Consider the following 21930-nt stretch of genomic DNA (forward strand, 5'->3'; position numbering starts at 1 on the left):
CTTATTTGACAACCAACTTTCAAAACTGCCTGCACATCTCATCATGGCCCTCAGGACGAGGCTGGCTCCTGTGCACCCAGCGCCGGCCACAGTGCCTCGTGTGAGGTCATTTCCACGGCCACGTGTGTCCTCCCCCAGCTTCACAGACGGCGACTTCCACTTCCGTGTCCTCAGACTCCACTCTCCACAGAGCCCTGGCCGTCATGAACTCCCTGACTTAGAATATTTCATCCGTATTTGTGTATGAAGGATCTTTTATGTTGAATGTTATTTAAGCCCTAGGTTTAATTTTTGTTTTTGTACAGGATAGAAAGCAGATGAACACATACGTTATCAGATGGTCTCTCTGTACAAATAATGCACGGCCCAGATGCTTATGGTCTGGAATCATTAGCATAACATATGCTTCCGCTCAGAAATGGCAAGTGCGGCGCAATTCTGAAACAGCTCCTGCCTTAGCACGGACATCCTGGTCTATGCTTAGGTCTGATTTTGGCAGATACACAAGTACCTTCTTGCCAAAGGCTGTGTCCCCAGGCCACTGCTTGTGCCTGGCCCAGAGCAGAGGCTCCGAGTGGTGGCACCACTTCTGTCATCATCGGGACCACTGTTTCCCTTCCTACCCCTCCTGCTCACCAAAAAGGGCGGTTGACCAAGGGCTCCCGAGGACCACCGAGGGCCACTGAGTGCACCCCACCATGGCAGGCACCCTGCAGCCAAGCAGCCCTGAGTACACCCCACCATGGCAGGTACCCTGCAGCCGAGCAGCCCTGAGTACACCCCACCGTGGCAGGTACCCTGCAGCTGAGCAGCCCTGAGTACACCCCACCGTGGCAGGTACCCTGCAGCTGGGCAGCACCGGTGAGCCCTCGGAGGTCAGAACTCAGATGCAGAAGCAGACAGTACCTGGAACCGAATGCCTGCAGGCTCTGTCAGGGAGCAGCGTGGCGGCAGGAGCTGAGAAGGGAAAGGCGTTGGGGAAGAGGGAGGCAGGCAGAAGGAGCAGCTCAGGGAGCTCATCAGTGAGGGAGGGTGAGTGGAGCAGAGATGAAGAGATGGGATACGCACAGCCAGGGAGGAGGATGAGATGGAGAGGGAGAGACAGAGACAGAGAGAGAGAGAGAAAGAGTGACAGAAACAGAGAGATGAGGACAGAGATAAAAAGACAAAGATAAGGAGAGAGAGAGAGAGACGGGCACACAGAGAGAGACAGAGACAGAGAGACAGAGACAGAGACAGAGAGACAGAGACAGAGAGACAGAGACAGAGAGACAGAGACGGGCACACAGATACAGAGGCAGAGAGACAGAGACAGAGAGACAGAGACAGAGAGACAGAGACAGAGAGACAGAGACGGGCACACAGATACAGAGGCAGAGAGACAGAGACAGAGAGACAGAGACAGAGAGACAGAGACAGAGAGACAGACAGACAGAGACAGAGAGACAGAGACAGAGAGACAGAGACGGGCACACAGAGAGAGACAGAGACAGACAGAGAGACAAGGACAGAGATGAAGAGACAAAGCAAGAGACAGAGAGACACAGGGAGAGACATAGAGACAGAGGCAGAGACAGAGGCCGAGAGCAAGAGAAGGAGGGAGAAGAGATGATGGGGACAAGGGGAAGCTAAGTCTAAGACAGGTGAGAACCAGGGACAGAACCAGAAGGTGGGCTGGGCGTCGAGGGGCCTCGGCCAGTGGCTGGGGGCATTTCAAGCTCTGCCTATGCCCCCACACCCGGGCACCCCTCTGTCTACTGCACTCCCTGTCACCAGACTCGGGAGTGAAGCACTTGTGAATGGAGAGAGAGGACACAACTCTGTTCTAACTCGGCAGGAGCTTAGGATTAATTCCTGGACAAATTCAGGAGTTCTCACTCCAGCCACCCAGAGCTATGGGCGTGACAATTTCCACAAACTTTTATTCTCTTTTCAGAAGGAGTCTAGAATCGCCCCAAATTCCCAGTCACTGAAAACCCCTGGCCGGGAAGCAGTGTGGACCTTTGTTTTTCAAGGAGATTTTGTTACAGAGAGAAAACCCTGCCCCTTGAGTGGCCACTGAGTGCCCGGACCTGCTGGCGTCGTGTGGGTTTGCACCCGTGTCCAGCGTCGCGTGGGTTTGCACCTGTACCCAGACCTGCTGGCGTCACGTGGGTTTGCACCTGTGTCCAGCGTCGCGTGGGTTTGCACCTGTGCCCCGGACCTGCCAGCATCACGTGGGTTCGCACCTGTGTCCAGCATTGCATGGGCTTGCACCTGTGTCTGGACCTGCTGGTGTTGCATGGGTTTGCACCTGCGTCCAGCGTCACGTGGGTTTGCACCTGTGCCCGGACCTGCCAGGGCCGGGTGGATTTGCACCCGTGTCCAGCATCGCGTGGGTTTGCACCTGTACCCAGACCTGCCGGCGTTGCGTGGGTTTGCACCCGTGTCTAGCATCGCGTGGGTTTGCACCTGTGCCCGGACTTTCCGGCATCACATGGGTTTGCACTTGTGTCTGGACCTGCTGGCGTTGCGTGGGTTTGCACCTGTGCCCGGACCTGCTGGCGTCATGTGGGTTTGCATCTGTGTCCAGCGTTGCGTGGGTTTGCACCTGTGTCTGGACCTGCTGGCATTGCGTGGGTTTGCACCTGTGTCCAGCGTTGCGTGGGTTTGCACCTGTGCCTGGACCTGCCGGTGTCACATGGGTTTGCACCTGCGTCCAGCTTCGCGTGGGTTTGCACCTGTGCCCAGACCTGCTGGCATCATGTGGGTTTGCACCTGTGACCGGACCTCCTGGCGTCGTGTGGGTTTGTACCTGTGTCCAGCGTCGCGTGGGTTTGCACCTGTGTTTAGCCCACCGTCTATGGATGTTGAAGATCCCAGGACAGCCAGGTTTCAATTCTGTAGATGCTAATTTACTTCATTTTTCTGGGGCACCAGAGAGTAAATTTAGAAACCCAATGCTATCTTAGGGCACCAAGAGAATTTCAGTTGAGGTGAAAATTATTGCTTTTTCTCCGTCATGAATAGATGAAAATATTACAAAGGAGGAAGACATTTTCTTCTGAAAAATGAGCTATTTGTCGACAATGGGCTGTTCCCTATGATGCAGAAACCACGGCCGGCTTTGGTCTGCTGTCATTAGGCTGACCCTGCGGCTCCCCAGCCAGGAGTGCCCAGAGCTGGGAAGGAAAGGGCACCATTTTCCCCAGCTCTTCTACCATTTCCATGAGAAGGCGGAACCACTGCTGTCAGGACTGGGGTTTCATCTGCCTGGGCCCCAGAAGCCAGTCTGTGTGGATCCTGGGGAGCAGAGCTGTAGGGGACTGTAGGGGCTGGGGCAGGTGAGGCGGAGGCAGGTGCAGCGGGGGTCTCCCCTTCCCTCCTGGGCTCTGTGTTCCCTGATGTCACCCCCTTGACCTCCAGCCCCTTGGGTTTTGTGGACAGGCCAGGGCCCAGCGCTCGGGGTTAGGATGGGTAAATAGTCGTCCTACTATCTGTTGGGCACATGGCAGGTGCCCGTCCCGTGCAGGCACTGGAGACACAGCCCACCCCAATGGGGCGTCTGTCTGTTCGGGGTGGCTGCGTTTTGATTAGGATTTTATGGGGGCTGGCTGGGCCCACCCTCTCCCTTCTCTCCCCAGGTCCTGCTGTGGCAGTCGAGAGCCCAGGACCCCGTGGGCACAAGAGCCTCCATGCAAGCCTCGGGGGTGATGCGCTGGGTCCTCCTCGGGCCTTGGGCTTCCTGCCCCTCCCCACTCAGCCTCCTTCCTGCACATCCTGGGGACCAACCTTTGCATCCCTGCCTGGCTCCACCACAAAACGTCCTTACAGAGGGTCTCAGAGCCACAGCCTCGTTGGGAGTTAGGGGTGGTGCCCAGAGACCACATTTGCGCCAAGTGCGCTGTTTCCACTCCAGCTGCAGATGACAGAGGAACAGGACGACCAGAGTGTCCAAGGGCGTTCTGGGTCACTCAACCCAGACTTCCTGTGACCATGCTGTTATTAGTTTTTTTTTTTTTTTTTAAATCAGGCTTGCGGGGAGTTCATGGCTCTTTAGGGAAACTCATGCTATCCCCACACCTGTGACCCTTATTTTCCAAACCAAAGTTACAGAAATGTCCTGCAGTGGGGATGGCACTCTCGGGGCATTAGGCCAATGTTGGGGAGGCCTCAGGGCCTCAGACCAATGTGGGGGAGGTCTCAGGGCATCAGACCAAGGTCAAGGAGGTCTCCAGGCATCAGGCCGAGGTAGGGGGAGGTCTCAACGCGTCAGACCAAGGTTCAGGGAGGTGCTCGGGGCGTGGCAGCGACTGGAGGTGCTGGGAGGGAGGCGGGTGCCCATTCTGCACCTTCCTGCTCCTCTGCACAGAGCTCAGCGGAGGCACCTCATCCGGAGACCTCCACACGGAGGCTTTGAAAACTCCTTCCAAGAAGACAATGGCTCTGGGTGGTGGGGGAGAGGTGTTCCAGCAGCTGACCTCAAGGCCTGTGGCCGTCCCTGGATGATTTTGTCAGGTTTTGGTGGAAAGCGCAGCGGGCAGGGGAGGCCCTGGCTTCTCATTAGCCTATGGCCACCCCGACTGGCCGGCAGCTCAGGCCAGGCTGTGTTTGCCCCATGCAGCGGCAGTCTGGGGTGGCCGGGCCTTGCTCACTCGGGGACTCGGGGTGCCTTGGCCTCAGGGTGTGGGACTGAACACGCGGAATGGCTGTGGAGTTCCACGACTCAGGCACAGGGCCCTGACCTCATGTGCCCAACATCTCTGACCTCACCAGAAGTGGTACGCAGGGAGCCTGGGGCTTGGCGCTCCCCACTGGCCGCAGCCAACGTCCACAAGAGGAAGCTGTGGGCCTCACCTGGCAATCTTGTCCGTGCAGGACATGGTGACCAGCTGCTCCCCCAGCAGGACGCCGTCCCAGGTCTGCACTGCACTGGGGCCACGCACGGGGACTGTCCCTTCCCCGGACTCGATCTTGGTGCGCAGGTGCCCGCGGAACTTCCTGACGAGGTGTTTGCTGCTGTGCACTAGGAGAGAAGAGGACGGGGAGGGGTGAGAAGAGGGAAGCCGCCTTGGTTTTGGGAGGTGGGAGAGGAGGAAGGACTGCAACAGAGGTCCAAGGGCCCCTCGCCATGGCCGGGCATTTGGCACGAGGAAGGGGCGTCACAAGTTAGCGCTGTGTGGGGGTGGGCTCCAGAGACACACCATCCCGCCTGGGCTGGGCCAACTTCCCAGTCAAGGGTCAGGGAGTAAAAACCCAGGCTTCATGAGCCAGACTCTCTTTTCACCAACACCTGCCGCTGCTGCGTAAACGCAGCCACGGCCTGGACCGTGCTCAGGCTAGTGAGGGGCCACTGCGTCCTCAATGCTTCATTTTCCTTCGTGGACTTGAATACGCAGTTGGATGTGTCGTTTTCAGGTGTCGTGAAATATCATTTTTCTCACTTTTCAGCCATTAAAAATGTAAATATTTATGCTTAGCTGGAGGGCTGTGCAGAAGTAGGCGGTGAGTGGGACTCAGCTCTTGCCCTGGTCCAGGTGTCAATCCCGGCTCCATGGTAAGCTGGCTGTGTAACCCTGGGAATGTGTCTCAAAGTCACTGTGACCCAGTGACTTCCTCTAACGACAGGGGTAGAGCAGTGCTTGCTGCCCAGGCTGGGAGGAGTCAGCGAGGTGGCTGCTGTGAAGGTGCTGGGGTCGCCTGGGCACCTCCGCTCTCACTGTGTCCTCTAATTACCAAGGGTCTCCATGGGTAGGAGTCCCATGAGGCCCAGAAGCGACGGAGCCTCTGGTGGGTCTCCGTGGGCCCCTCAGGTGTTCTGTGTTCTCCTTTCCAGGGTCCCCTTGACACCCACCGCCCCCCCCATACCACATTCCCCATAATTACCTGGAGAACTAGCATGAGCAAGAAGAAGCTTAAATTTATATTTTTCTTTCTTTGAAAAAATTTTGTATGTTTTTGTTTTGTTTTGTTTGAGATGGAGTCTCACTCTGTTACCCAGGCTGGAGTGCAGTGGCGCAACCTTGGATCACTGCAACCTCGGCTCACTACAACCTCCACCTCCCAGGTTCAAGAGATTCTCCTGCCTCAGCCTCCTGAGTAGCTGGGACTACAGGCGTGCGCCACCACGCCCGGCTAATTTTTGTATTTTCAGTAGAGACGGGGTTTCACCATGTTGGCCAGGCTGGTCTCGAACTCCTGACCTCATGATCCGCCTGCCTCAGCCTCCCAAAGTGCTGCGCTTACAGGCCCGAGCCACTGAACCCAGCCAAAATTTTGTACGTTAAATCTGGATTGTATTGTAATATGGAAATGACCTACTGCTTTGCATTTGAATTATATATAAAATAGTATAGTGATTCTATCATTTATATACGTATGATGACATAAGTGAATATTAAATACTTTCTTTAGAAAGTTCCTATTGAAGTTTCAGAAGCTGTGGAAATGGAATTTCCCCCTCACTTTCCCCAGTGACAGTGCTTGATATGGCTGGGATCTGTGTCCCCGCTGAAATCCATATTGACATGTAATCCCCAGTGTCGGAGGCGGAACTTGGTGGGAGATGATTGGATCATGGGGCGGATTTCTCATGCCCGGTTTAGTACCGTCCCCTTGGTGCTGTCCTCGTGGCAGTGAATGGTTCTCATGAGATCTGGTCATTTAAAAGTGTGTGGCATCTCCCCTCCGGCTCTCTCTCGCTCCTACTCTGGCCATGTTACCTTTCACCATGATTGTGAGCTTCCTGAGGCCTCCCCAGAAGCCAGGCAGAAGCCATGCTTCCTGTACAGCCTGTGGAACCTTGAGCCAATTAAACCTCTTTTCTTTATAAATTACCCAGTCTCAGGTGTTTCTCTAGAGCAATGTGAGAATGGACTAATACAGTGCTGAATGGTAACTAATGCTTGGGTTTATATAGGAACTTTCTCCTACAGATCCCAAGTAATTTCCAGTGTCTTTTCTAATTGTCTCTAAGAGCTGACATTATTTCACTATACATTCATAGTACCTAACGCTATGCATTGGGAAGAAAGATCACTGCATTCTTTGGAGAAAAGACCTTTTGAGAGGCTTCAGATGGCTTTTCACTTTGTAACCAACTAGATACTTGATGAGATAAAATTTGGACCCGTCTTTGAGTCATTCATGGAAAAAAGAGCCAAGGAGAGGTATTGAGCCTGGGCAGGCACAGCAAATAAATGCCCAACCCTTCCCCAGATAAAGCACAAATCTCTTCTTTGCAGCTTTAAAGGTGATGGTGATGATAATGATGGTGGTGATGGTGATGGTGATAATGGAGGTGATGGTGATGGTGAAGATGATGGTGGTGTGGAGATGGTGATATGATGGTGATGTTGGTGATGGTGATGATGGTGAAGATAATGATGACAATGGTGATGATGATGGTGATGGTAATGATGGTGGTGGTGATGATGGTGATGGTGGTGGTGATGATGGTGATGGTGGTGATGATGGTGATGGAGATGGAGATGGTGATAATGAAGGTGATGATGATGAGGGTGAAGATGATGGCGATGACGATGTTGATGATGGTAATGAGGGTGATGGTGATGACGGTGGTGACGATGAGGGTGATGATGGTGGTGGTGGTGGTGAGGGTGATGGTGATGATGGTGGTGGTGATGGTGATGATTGTGGTGATGATGGTGATGGTGATGATGGTGATGGTGGTGGTGATGATGGTGATGGTGATGATGGTGATGGTGGTGGTGATGATGGTGGTGATGATGGTGGTGGTGATGATGGTGGTGATGAGGGTGATGGTGATGGTGGTGATGATGAGGGTGATGGTGATGATGGTGATGATGGTGGTGGTGATGATAAATTGAACATAAAATAGTTTGTATGACGCAAAACACTTGGTTCTTTATGAACATCAACTTTCTGTGGAAGGCAACATTGAAAGCATGGAGGAGCCATCACACTTAACAGTTTCCACAACATTATCACAATATTAGGGACTTTACTCTTCCATTTGGGGGATATTTTCTCAGGGAATGTGGTTGTTGCTGTCCCTCTATTTCTGTTAATTATAGTATCCTTATATTCTCCCAATGTTTCAACTATTGTGGTCTTTTTCGAGATCTTGAAAGTTGCCTATTATATTGTAAGACTTTTCTAAATTCTTACCAGTTGCTACTGCACAACTAACTTTCCATGAAGTAGACTTGATAGCTTGTTAATGCCATGACAACAGGGAGGCCCGGCTTTAATTAACAACTAGTTCCTAGGAGTTAACCCAAAGCTTTCAGGTTAGACTAATTTTGCCTGAAGAGCCAGGTGCATGAGATGCTCCTGAGTGTTTATTTTTGGAGGTGTTCAGTCTTGGGCTGCCTTCTCCACAGGCTCCCTGATAAGTGAGCAGCCCTAGGGTGACCTGAATGTCGGTGATCCTGCAGAGCCCATTTCCTCTGGCTCTTTCCTGGCTAATTGTGAGAGGTGGGAAGGAGTTGAAGATGCCACTTAAGGCTGAACAAAATGCGAATCCAACCAGCAATTGCAGGGAGCTGGCCCTAAATGATCTGTAGTGGATTTAGAGTGTGCCCGAGACAGTGAAAGCGTAGAACCTCAAACTCCTGACTGCTCTGTCTACATAGATGCTCCCAAATACATTCAAACATTCTGGTCCAATTCTGACAGTCCAAGTCATCAGACTCTTCATTACGGTGTTTATTAACCTGTATAAAACCCTAGATAAAATGCTTATCTTTTGAGGTCAATATCAAGGTAAATAAGGATAGTTTTTAGATCCTCATTTCTAAATGAGGATGTGCTTTAGAAAATTGTTCCAGTGAATATTTTATTTTTAGGGGAGAATCAAAAGGAGTTGGAGACAAACAACAAGAAGCTTGTCCTCTAGGGAGCTAAAGATTTATCTAAAATGTGATGCATGGTTGCTACAATCACAAGGGGGAGAGAGAGCACCAAAAATGAAACAACCACAGGCATGAGAAAAGAAGAAAATATTTTTAAACACCAATAAATTTTAGATTTTCAAACTGTCTTCAAAAGGCATATCCCAGAAAGTCTACCTGTGAAGCAACCCGGTATTCATTGTAATAAAAATAATATCCACAGTAGTTACCATGTGGCCATGTGGGTACACTTTGCTTTACTTGATTGATGATGATGATGATAGTGATGATGCTGGATTATAAGGCCATTAAAATTCATTATCCTACAATGCATGGATATTATCATATTTTGCATATTTCTGTAACTCAATAGGAAAATCTGAAGACAGGAATTTAAGGAACTGTATTTTATATTCCCTGACTTCCTATGGGATTTTGATTAAATCTCTTGAACTACCTTTCTAATCGTTGAATGGAATTGGCTTAGAACAAACATACTGGGCTCTTAGCATGAACTTGTAGGTAAATATATGACATAATCTATTTTTCTTGGCATTTTCTGGACATAGACTGGAGAATTTAAGCTGCTAAGTTCTCGGAAAATGGCTGTAAGAACTGAGTTTACCAGGTTATTTAAAAACCATGCCAAGAAAGAAGAATTTGCAGGCAGGTCATTGGTGGGTTGGGAGGAGAGGAGCTGCTCATCCACAGTGAAGTACTGAGATTCTCATCTTCTGTTCCATCTGTGCTCTTTCAGGTCTGAGTTCTATCCCAGGCCTCCCAGAGCCACTAAGGGACCCGTTGCCCTCTGTGAGTCTGCACTGACAGCAGTCATCAGAACCCTGACTCTAACATAGACACACACAGCATGTTCTCCTGGCTGTGGGAATAAATGTTTTTCAGGCACTTGTCCCTACCTTAACTGACCTGGCCCTTCTAGGTCCAAGGAAAGCCACAGATGTAGCAGTTTTGAGTCATCTGAGATGAACAGAGTAGCCCTGGGTCGCATGACATTGAAGACTGAGTCCGCGGTTTCTGTCACAAAAGCACCTGTCCCCTCGATCGCATGTGACACCACAAACACTTTTCCTTCCTGCCGGTGACACCACAGAGCGGGGAGTCCGGCCATAAGCTCTGCCTGGCCTCTGCAGACAGACAGGCTACCAGGCCGAACACGCCGCCAAGCCCTTTCTACGAAGCCAGCAAGGAAACAAATGTTCCCAGTCTGAGGAGGTGATTTAAGGAGTTCAAACCCGGTGGCTCAAAACCCGGCCTGTGCTCAGAAAACTAGAGTCTTGGATGCCTCTCTGCCCCGAATGCATCAGAAACTCAGCCAGAGTGCATGGGGCGAGCTGCACTGGTAAACACTGGCCCAGAACCCTGAAAGATAAGCCAGGCTGGAAACAACAAACTTGAATGTCTTCCAAAGCTGGCAGGCGACACAGCTCCCACAATACCTGAGACCAGCCGGCATTGATACCACGTCTAAGGCCCCCAGGAATGGGGAATTTATGATCTCTCTAGACAAATGTTTTTGAGGGGAAAAATAACATGGGGACATCTAGAATTTCTCGAGCCACGTGCATCCCAGGAAAGTGGGGTTTGATGGCAACTCCAGGGTCCTGGTGTTGTGTCTAGGACTTGGAGCCCCTGAGCCTGGGCCGCAGGTGGTTGGGGGTCGGGGAACTCCTGGTCCTGCTGAGCTGTCGGGGCAGGTTGCTGCTGGGAGGCAGCTGCTCAGCAGACACCAGAGAGTCAGAAGTGTGCTCCTAGAAACCCCAAGTCAGACTCGCTTCTCTCCTGGGCCTTTGGTTACATGACACTTACTGTAATGATTATTTAAACCTATCTACAGAAATTTTTTCTTATGCTCTACTCTGTGTTCCTTCATTTTTAAAGGAAGGGGGAACAATCTTGGGCACCAAACTTCTCTTTGACCTAATCACATCATGGTTATATTGATAGATCCGATGCATCAGATACCTGTCGTGTGCTTGTGTGTGCACATATGCTTGTGTATGTGTGCTTGTTTTGTGCACGTGTGCTTATGTGTTTGTGTGTGCACATGTGTGCTTATGTATCTGTGTTTGTGTATGTGCAGATGTGCTTAAGTGCATGTGTTTGTGTGCGCACATCTGTGCTTATGTATCTGTTTGTGTATGTGCAGATGTGCTTAAGTACATGTGTTTGTGTGTGCACACATGTGGTTACGTACGTGTGTTTGTGTGCACATGTGCGTATGTGTGTGCACACGTGCATGTGTGCACATATGTGCTTATGCATGTGTGTTCATGTGTGCACATGTACTTATGCATGTGTTTGTGTGCACACATGATTATGTATGTGTGTGCACACATGTGCTTATGTATGTGTGTTTGTGCACATGTGCTTATGTGTGTGCATGTGCACATGTGCTTATGTATGTGTTTTTGTGTGCACATGTGCTTATGTATGTGTGTGTTTGTGTATGTGTGGGTATATATGTGTGAGAAAGAGGAGAAGTCTGGCACAGTTGAGAGAGAGGTTAGCAGGCGTGGCCCCTGTGGAGATGCACAATAGCTTGATGCAGGCCAAATGGGAGATTGAGGAAGGGATGAGCTAAAGAGACCAGGACCAAGCATGGTGCTGGTGAGAGGAGACAGGGCAGGTCCAGAAGGCACCAGAGGCAGAGAGCACTTGAGAAGACTGAGACCTCAGTCCAGAGCGTCCTTCGGTTTCAGATGGGCTCCTCTGGCCCCCAGCAAAGGTCTCAGTGGAGGGGACTCAGCTCTCTGCACTCTGCGGCCTCTGCATTTGTGAGAATAACATCATGCCCCTTAGGGCTTGTTTCGTTCCCTGGGCTTCTTTTGGGAGTGTGGGCCTCTGAATTGGAGGGCAGTGCAGCTGGGTTTCTGCAGGTTAATCCATGGGAGGGAGGCAGTGCCAGCTGCAGACCTCTGGGAACAGTGCAAACTGGAGGTGTCCAGCTCCTGCCGCCAGCGTTTTCTTTGGGGGCTTGTCACTATCGACACTGCCCTTCGCTAGCCCTGGAGGAGCCCCTCACAGCAAAATCCAGGCCACTTGCTCCCCTTATCCATGCTCCAGCCCTCTTTAAAGGGTAACAAAGAAACACACTGCCTGAGTTAGCAACCTGGAGACCCCTGCCCCTTATTGTAAAGGAGCTTAAAGCGTCTCTGCAGGGGAAATGGCAGGAGTTGTTCCTGAAGGTCTCTGCCTTCCTCGGGAGGTTTGAAGGTTGCAGAGCCAGCTCTCTGAAGGCTCCTTCCAAGCAGACAACGGCAGGAACTTGGGTTCTCCTGCTTTTACTGAGTGACTTTGGCAGACGAATCCCTGTTACAGGAGAGTTCGCCAAGTGCCTACCTTCTCCACACTCTCCAGATAGGAGAGCGGAGGAGCAGTACCAGCCCAGCGGAGAGCACGGCACAGGAAGGAGTTTCTCCATTTTGCCTGGCATATCTGCTGCAAAAATGTGAGAAAAATGCTTTATTTTTTCTCCTACCAGCACCTGCCACTTCTTAAAAGCACCATGAAATAAAAGACATCTGTGTCTGGAAGTGAACCCCAGGGTGCCTCGGGTAATGTATTTGTTTTTCTAAACCACAGACACTGCAGTTGGAAGTGAGGGCTGGCTGGAGAGGCTGCAGTTGGTGATCGATGTACAGAGACATGGGAGGCCCAATGGACTAGAACTGTCCCCTGGGGAGACCACGGGGTCTCAGGCGTGGACAAGGCTCCTGCTGTTCTCACTTAGCCCTCTCCCAACTCCCACCAGGGGCACATTAGCCAAGGAAGAGGCTGGACAAATTAGCGCCAACCCCAAGCATTTGGCGGCACTTTTCCTCTCGAGTCTGAGGGTTCCTAGCTGGGTCTTTATGATGGCAACCCTTTAAAGAAGAATGGAAAGATACTTTCCAGTAGCTGTCCAATGCACCAGATTTCACAGAATTCCCAGTAGCTGTGCAATGCACCAGATTTCACAGTTTTATCGGGTGAGCTGGTATCATGTAGCTCTGGCTTGCTGAATATGTCCAGTGAAAATGAAGCCACTCCTGGTGATTTTTCTGTCTCTCTGTTCCTGAGTCGGCCTGGTAGCAGGGGTGCCCTGTGTGATCTCGTGGGGCCACACTGGGCCCCCTTCCCTCTGTGGCTGTGTTCACTTCTCAGGTGCTCAGGCCGCCCCTGCCTCTCTCTTCCTCCTGCAGGACGTTCCTTTAAAAGTCCCTGATGTTGAATAGGCTTCCCTTTCTTCATTCCCAGTTTGATGGGATTCTCCCATTTAATTTCCAAAGGGTGTGGAAATGCCACCCTAAATCCACTTACAGAGAACCCTATCCAGCCATCCCAGAGGATCCACTTACAGAGAACCCTATCCAGCCATCCCAGAGGATCCACTTACAGAGAACCCTATCCAGCCATCCCAAAGGGAAAGCAGTGGGGCTGGAGGGAAATCCGCAGAAAGGAGGAGGAATGTTTTTGGGCCAGCATCCCATCTGAAGACTGGAGAATCAGGCTAAGCTCATGTGGGATTAAAGACACCATTTTCCCCACACCTTCTTGTCTTTGGTGGAGGCTGCATGACAAAGCCTGGAACACAGCAGGGCTTTATGAAAATGTTTAATTTTCCTTACATTGGTAATTAAAACACCATGTAGCCTTCCACCGGAGGAGAGTCAGGCCAAAGTCAAGCCTTAATAGCGGTGTGCTGTCCATGTATGTCTACCAGAGGTTTCCTCCCTTATCAGGACTGGACCCCTCATCATATACATATCACACACATCACACACACCGCACACATACCACACACCACACACACACCACACACACCACACACACACCACATGCATTGCCTGCATTGAAAGATCTGCCTGGGACTGCTTCTGGAAAGGATGTGGGAGCATGTGAATGTGTGTGTGGTGTATGTGATATGCATGTGGTATATGTGGCATGTGTGTGTGGTGTATGTGCTGTGTGTGGTGTATGTGATGTGTGTGATATATGTGATGTGTGTGGTGTATGTGGTCTGTGTGTGGTGTGTCTAGTATGCGTGTGGTGCTTGTGGCATGTGTGTGGTGTATGTGGTGTGTGTGTGCAGTGTATGTGGTATGCATGTGTGGCATATGTGCTATGCGTGTAGTGTATGTGATATGCATGCAGTGTATATGATATGTGTGTAGTGTTTGTGGTATGTGGTGTGTGGCATGTATGTGGTGTGTGGTATGTGTGTGATATATGTGGTGTGTGTGCTGTATGTGGTTTGTGTGTAGTATATGTGATATGCATGTGGTATATGTGGTATGGTGTGTGGTGTGTGTGGTATGCATGTAGTGTATGTGGTATGTGTGTATTGTGTAGTATGTGTGTGGTGTGTGTGATATGTGTGTGGTATATGTGGTATACATGTGTGGTTTATGTGATATGTGTGTATGGTGTATGTGATGTGTATGGTGTATGTGGTCTGTGTGTGGTGTGTGTGGTATGCCTGTGGTGCTTGTGGCATGTGTGTGGTATATGTGGTGTATGTGCAGTGTATGTGGTATGCATGTGTAGCATATGTGGTATGCATGTAGTGTATGTGGTATGTGGTGTGTGGTGTGTGTGGTATATGTGGTATGTGTGTGTGGTGTATGTGGTTTATAGTGTATGTGATATGCATGTGGTATATGTGGTATGTGTGTGGTGTGTGTGCTATATGTGGTATGGATGTGTGGTATATGTGGTATGTGTGTGTGGTGTATGTGGTATGCATGTAGTGAATGTGCTATGTGTGTATCGTGTAGTATGTTTGTGGTATATGTGGTATACATGTATATGTGGTGTGTGTGTAGTGTATGTGGTTTGTGTGTGTGGTGTATGTGGTATGCATGTAGTGTATGTGGTGGGTGTGTATTGTGTAGTGTGTGGTGTGTGTGGTATGTGTGTGGTATACATGTGTGGTATATGTGGTATGCATGTGGTGTATGTGGTATATAAATATATGTGTGTGACATATGCAGATAGCACTAAGCAATAGGATTTCATCATTAAAATGAAAGAGAGGAGTTTCCCTGCAGCACCTTTTCTTTTATCATGGAGATGCTGTTGTCAAGGGTGGCATCAAGGGAGAGCCCCGCCCTGCTCCATGCCTGGCCCTCCGACCCTGGCACTCACAGCATCACTGCCCTTTGCTGATGGAGAGGACAGAGAGGCGGGGACCGCGTGGTGTGTTCTGTCCCATCTCCCCCGATAAATGCTCACAGGGCGGGTTTGCAATGGAACTTTATAGTTCGCCTGGGGAGACCCCTTTGCAGGGAATCACTCATCCTCGGCTTGGTTGCAAAAGCTGAGCTTTTTTCTCCCCAACGCTGTGAGCGAAGGCAAGCAGAGCCAGTCGGAATTTGCTCCCAGCCTCCGTAGCTCTCACTGGCCTTCCCTTCATCCCATTTTCCCAACCCAGGACACAGGGATTATCTGAGTTATTAAAACAAAACAGAGAACTACGGCCATTAGGTTGCTAATTTTAGGCCTCAGACTACTCTTCTGCCAATCACCTGAGCATTTCAGACTAAGATTTTGGAGGCATGATTATCCCACTAATTGCAGAGGCAATCCTCTTCCAGTACCCGAGGGCCCCACACACCGCCCGGGACAGAGTCCCAGATAGAGGCAGCTGGGGGCTGCTGGCCCACAGAAGGTAAAAGCATTGTCTCTTACGGTCTGTGGTGATCTCGTAGGGCGAGTGGAGTCTTGCGTCTCCGCAGGGGGAGGTGCTCACGTAGAGATGGAAGAGGATGTTTTCCCGCAGCCGGTAGCCGCCTTCTTTTAACCGCACAAATATCGATCGCTCCGAGTCCTCGCGCCGCTTGCTAGGGTCACAAAGAGGTTTGGGGTCATTTATCACAAACCAAACCAGAAACGTTCCAAACAGGTGAACGCTTGAGTCCTGTTTTGTAGAGCTGTTCCCCAAGTTTTTCTTTATCTTTTTCCTTTCTTTTCTTTTTCTTTCTTTTTTTTTTTTTTGAGATAGAGTCTTGTTCTGTTGCCCAGGCTGGAGTGCAGTGGCGCGATCTCGGCTCACTGCAACCTCCACCCACTGAGTTCCAGCAATTCTTCTGCCTTGAGTATTAAGTAATACTCAGCCTCCCGAGTAGCTGGGATTACAGGCATGCGCCACCACGCCTAGTTCATTTTTGTATTTTTAGTAGATATGGGGTTTCACCATGTTGGCCAGGTTTGTCTTGAACTCCTGGCCTCAGGCTTCCAAAGTGTTGGGATTACAGGCGTGAGCCACCGCACCTGGCCCCACCAGGATCTTTTACCAGGCCATTTTTCCCCGTTGCTGTTAACCCACATCTATCCGTCTACACAGCTGTGACTCTGTGGATTTGCCAGTGCTGCTCACAGCCGTACCTCACAGCGGACTGCAGGTTTGACGCAGCCTAAGTGGGCAGCTTGTGTGTGATTAAAAGGAGAAAAGGAGCTGTAGGAAGGCCTGGGCTCGGTCACCAGCACAGGTGGACGTGGAGAGCCATGGGGAAACAGCTTTCCTTCTGCATCCAGCCATGACCCAGGTGGGGCGGGAGAGGTCCCAGCCTCTCTCTGATGGTGAATGATTCGGCCTGTTGCAAAACCCCCACCAGCTGTGAAGCTCCAGCTGAGCAGCCCCACCTCAGTCCCACCTGAGCGGGCACTGAGCAAATGCGCCTGCATTTCCTTCTTCCGTGTTTATTCCCTGTGTCCCGGTGTTTATTCCCCTGCGTCCCGGTGTTTATTCCCTGCTTCCAGGTGTTTATTCCCCTGCTTCCCGGTGTTTATTCCCCTGCTTCCCGGTGTTTATTCCCTGCTTCCCGGTGTTTATTCCCCTGCTTCCCAGTGTTTATTCCCCTGCTTCCCGGTGTTTATTCCCTGCTTCCCGGTGTTTATTCCCCTGCTTCCTGGTGTTTATTCCCTGCTTCCCGGTGTTTATTCCCCTGCTTCCCGGTGTTTATTCTCTGCCTCCTGGTGTTTATTCCCTGCTTCCCGGTGTTTGTTCCCTGCTTTCCGGTGTTTATTCCCTGCTTCCCGGTGTTTGTTCCCTGCTTCCCGGTGTTTGTTCCCTGCGTCCAGGTGTTTATTCCCTGCCTCCCGGTGTTTATTCCCTGCTTCCCGGTGTTTGTTCCCTGCTTCCCGGTGTTTGTTCCCTGCGTCCAGGTGTTTATTCCCTGCCTCCCGGTGTTTATTCCCTGCTTCCTGGTGTTTGTTCCCTGCTTGCTGGCCATCTACTTTCTGCCGGTCTTGCTGTTTTCACACGTTCTGCCCCATGGGTGATGGATTGTGTTCTGCGGGGCCCTGAGATCACACAGGCAACAGAACAGACATTTTCTCCACAGGAAGCCCTTGCGGCATCCAGCAGCCTTCCTGCCTCTGTGCCTGCACTCAGCCCACAGCCACCGCCCCCCACTACCCCAGCCGCCTGCCCCAGCCGCCTCCCCCAGGACCCTTGGCAAATGTGTCCCAAGCCTGGACCCCGGGGCGGGGCCTATCAGCCACGTGGCTGCCCTGGACCCCGCTCCCCTGTGCCGGTTCCCCATGCAGGGCAGGCATCGGGTGCACCTGTGGACCCCCCAGCTGGTGGCATAGCACCAGGCAGGTAACCAGCTCCTGGTAAATATTGGCCCAGTTACCTTCTCTGACACAAACATGAGCGAGGGATCTTGGAGATAGTCCCAGTTGAGCAGGTGGGCATTTAGGAGAAATCCTTCCCTACATTCTGAGAGATTTCTCTGTTCTCCCATATCCAACTCCTGCCGCACCCACAGGCCTCAGGGAACTGAGGGATGGGTTCAGCCTGTGGCTCCCTGCTCAGAGGCTCTGATAAGAATGAGCTGAGTGTGGGCCAAGCGCAGTGGCTCATGCCTGTAATTCCAGCACTTTGGGAGGCTGAGACGGGTGGATCGCTTGAGGTCAGGAGTTCGAGAGCAGTCTGGCCAACGTGATGAAACCCCGTCTCTACTAAAAATACAAAAATTAACTGGGCATGGTGGTGAATGCCTGTAGTCTCAGCTATTCAGAGGGTTGAGGTGGGAGAATTGCTTCAACCTGGGAAGCAGAGGTTGCAGTGAGCCGAGATCGCGCCACTGCACTCCAGCCTGGGCGACAGAGCAAGACTCCGTCTCAAAAAAAAAGAATGAGCTGAGTGTGTTAAGGTGTTGTTTTCAGTGGCATCTGCTTGGCTACACATGGGCCTTTCTGCTTTTGTGTGGCTTTTGCACAGCTAATGGGCATGGAGATGACCCTCGCCAAAGCCCCCCGAGGTGCCATTTCTCGTGGATTTGAGGAACGCAGACGGCTTCAGGGGATGTGAAAGAATAGACAGGAGACACAGGAGGGAGCGTTTCGGGCAAGGAGCTGACAGCGAGCCCTTGGGACTGAACGGCCCGGGCTGGAGGTGTGTTGGAGAGGCCACGTGCTGCAAACCACGTGGGTTTCATTCCCGTCTAAGGTGTCTCAGGGACAGAAGGCTGCCCCATGACAGCCACCTCTGCCCAACAGCCCGAGCAGGCCACAGAACCCCGGGAACCCAATACTGACTGGGGCACAGTTCTCAGGGTCTCAGCGGCCTCTTCACATGGACTTGGCACAGGAGGCAAGAAGACAGCGCATCTCCAAACCACTGCTTTGGCACTGCACTCACGTTCTCTGAGGGCAACGGCGGAAAAGGGGGCAGTGCAGGAATGTGGGGGGCGTGGGGAGCCGAGGCCGGGAGAGGGTGGCCTTGCCCAGGAGGACGAGGGCTGCAAAGGTGTTTTCTGGAGGGAAACGTGGAGTAAGGAGGAAGCCTGGAATTTTAGCATCTTCCCAGCCCGCATGGCGGCTCTATAGGTGCGCCAGGGATGTCTCTAGTCTGAATAACAAGGGGCGCTTCCTGGCTCACCCTGTGCCAGGATAGAGGGAAGCGTGTTCTGAGCCAGGCATGGGCCCCCTCTGCTCCCTGGCAGCCCCCAGCCATGGTGTCCGCCTGCCCTGGAGCCCATCCCCAGCCGCTCACCTCAGGTGCAGCTCCAGTTGCGTGTAGAGGAAGTGCAGGAACGCCCGCCGGGCCACCACCTCTGCGTGGCAGTCATTCACCACCAGCCCCTGGTCACTGAGGTGCTCGCCGCTGATGCACTTGGTCCCCGACGACAGGGCCACGACCTGTGCTTGCCGAGCGTCCAGTCCTGGGGACACAGACAGCATCAGGGCAGCGTGGCCCACGGCCCCCGTCTCCCTCCTCGGTCTTTTCAGGGTCTCACAACAGCGGTTTCCCTGGGTTAGGAAACCTTGGAAACACTGTTTTGAGAGCTGGGAAGCAAGGTTTCTGTGTGCCCCAGGCCGTCACAGGCGACCGCCCGCCTGAGGGATTCCCACCTACTCCATGGCAGCCTGAGACGGCGCTCCAAGTGCCTCTGTTATCCGTAAGGTTGCTGAAATGCTCCTGAGGCACCGTAGGAGCAGAGTTTTGAGGTCGGACTTACTACCAGGGCAGTTTTCTTCACCTCTGAGTCCCAGGTCCCCTGTGAGTGGGAGCAGTGCTGGCTACAGCCTGGGCTTCCTGCCCGACCTCTGACCACCTTTGCGCTTTCCCCTGTCCCCCAACGGGATCAGTGCAGGACAGGAGCTGATGAACCCTTCACCCTAACACAGAAACGCAGGACAGGAGCTGATGAACCCTTCACCCTAACACAGAAAGGACGCTGGATGTGTCATTTTAACCATAGTCAAAGGAACCCCATCCACAAAAATGATACTCCCTTCAGGGACTGAAAACAAACAAAACAAAGAAACCTGAAAAACAACCCCCAGCGTAATGTCCTTAAAGTATAATATCCATCACTTTGTTTCAGAAGAAGCTGGAAGACACAAGCCAATGTTTGTTTGCTCTGCTGTAACAGGTCTCTGTGGATGTGTATTTTCTCTGCACTTAGATGGTGAATTCCTTGAGGACACGAGTCAGAATTTCCACCAAATGATCCAAGCAGGGTCTCCCTAGGGAGTCCGTGTCATTAGACGGGTCAGTGTTGCCGATCCAGTAACAAATCCATCGTCCAGGCCCTTCGGCTGGAGGTGGCGGGTACGTTGTGGGCACCCAGGAGCCTTGGGATGTGACAGCCACTGGCTGGGCCCGGATCCCAGGCCAAGTGAGGGCAGCACAGAGACGCGTTAGCTGCCGACTGCGGCCACGTCCACGGAGTCACCTGGTAAATACATGTCCAGACCATTTCTTGGAAGAGGTGACACGCAAATTCATGTCATGCCAGAAGCAGACCTCCCTCCCATCTTAAATAAAATCGACTTCCCCACGGCAAACAGTGCTGGCTGGTCATGAGCACTTCTCACTTCTCACACACTTGTTCCTCTGATGTGACTTTTTCTCCCCTGAGCACTTGGTTCTCGAGCCCTGAGGGCATCGGCCCTCTCTGGGCCCCAATGCGGGATCTTTCTTTGTGAGATGAAAGGGCGGAGTCAGCAGCTGCCAGTGAGAGCCAGGGAGAACGCGGAGCCCAGAGGGACGGAGCACTGCGGAAGTGCCCCGCGGAGGCCCAGCGGCATCCCTGCCCCCGCGGCTCTGCAGCTGAGGTCTGTCTGTCCAGTGTCCTTCCTTCCAGGCAAAGCGGTCCAGCACAGCCCCCGCCTCCTGCCCATGTCCACTGCTGTCTCCGCTCATCCCAGTTCTCCCAGCAGCCCCTGCTTCTGTGCCTGAAGAGAACTCCATGGTCCTGGTCCTGCTGTCTACCCACTGCCCCCTCTTTGGTGGGACTGGACTGCTCCTGAGCTCAGGAAGTGACCGGACTTCCCCAGGCCGCTTTAATCAAAAGAGGAGACGACCAGCCCCCCCTGAGTTTCCTCCCCCGGGAAAGTTCGTGAGCAGCTGCCCTGTCCCAGCTCCAGGCCTCCTCCTCTCTCAGCCATCCTGGGGGCGGAGGCTGCCTCCCAGCGGGGGTCCCAGAAGTGGAGGAGCAGATGGGATCACGATCTAAGGCTACAGGGAGCCGGGGTGGGCAGCTGCTACTGACTCTGCCAGGGGTGGGAGCCACCGTCTCACTCAGGCAGTCAGTGACATGTGGACTGTTGAGAAATGGTTCACGAGGACGACATCGCACCACGCTGCCTGACGCCGCACTGTCCGCGTGGCGCGGAGGGGAGAGATGACGACGCCCGTCCTCTCCTTTCCCCCAAATTAAATCGGTCAGCCCCAAATTCGCCCATTCTTCATTAAAATCTTCCTCTTTCTCATTTGTAATGTGTGGTACCCAAGCACATCTTCTGGCTTCTTGCTCTCCCCCATCCTCTGTGTAAATTTCCCAAATCCTGTGGATTTGGTCCTTCCTCTGCTCTCTGGGTCCCTCCCGCCAATCCACTCCTGAGGGCGCTTCCTAAGTCCTCCTGCACCATGTCCAGCCCTGGCCTCCCACCCAGTGTCCCGGCCCCTTCTCTCCTCCTGTGCAACCCAGCACTCACTCATGGGCAACAGTGCTGCTGTCCCAGCTCCAATTTCCACAGTGCTGTGGCCTGTGAGGCCCCGGCCTGCTCCTTCTCTTTGGATTCCGTGGAAATTGGAGCTGTAGAAAAAAGCAACTGCTTTCCCTTCACCCCTCATTGATTCCCAGCTCCGTTTGGCTCCAGGCTCTGCCACACTCAGCACAGTTATGTGGCCCAAGAAGTGCATTGTTTGCATATTCAGTTTTCATGATTCCCACCCCTACGGCCAGCACCATGCTCCCACAACACAGGAGATGTGAAGCCTGGACCGAGGGAGATGATGCAGTCAGAAACAGCTGCAGCACAAGATGTCATATGAGAAAAGTCGCAGAAGTGCTGTACACGGAATGTCACCAGCACAAGAGCGAGGGAGGAGAAGGGAAAGATGGACTCACACCCTGGGAGCTTCTGCACAGGGGGCAGGAGGAGGTGTCCCAGGCAGAGTGGGCATGGTGACCAGAGGCAGGGATGGGAAAGGGCACAGGCGTATTCTGCGGGACAAGGAGAAGCCGACGTTGGAGCCTGTGGGAGATGTGTGTGGGAAAGTGGCGAAGCTTCCAAAGTGGGTGGAAGTCGGTCACAGAGGCCCTGAGTACCACCC

The 21930-nt window shown here is 52.4% G+C and overlaps 1 protein-coding gene across 1 annotated transcript in view; it reads right to left on the reverse strand.

The window, feature by feature from the left end:
* The window catches only part of ADARB2 (adenosine deaminase RNA specific B2 (inactive)), a 527763-nt gene that overhangs the window by 34805 nt on the left and 471028 nt on the right, over nucleotides 1–21930 (reverse strand). The window contains exons 5-7 of the mRNA XM_005564500.5: nucleotides 18859–19027; nucleotides 15546–15697; nucleotides 4837–5005 (exon numbers count right to left, since the gene is read on the reverse strand). Coding sequence (XP_005564557.2) covers nucleotides 4837–5005; nucleotides 15546–15697; nucleotides 18859–19027 — 490 coding nt within the window. The remainder of the gene's footprint in view (nucleotides 1–4836; nucleotides 5006–15545; nucleotides 15698–18858; nucleotides 19028–21930) is intronic.

The sequence above is a fragment of the Macaca fascicularis genome, chromosome 9, assembly GCF_037993035.2.
Source record: "Macaca fascicularis isolate 582-1 chromosome 9, T2T-MFA8v1.1".
Lineage (NCBI taxonomy): Eukaryota > Metazoa > Chordata > Mammalia > Primates > Cercopithecidae > Macaca > Macaca fascicularis.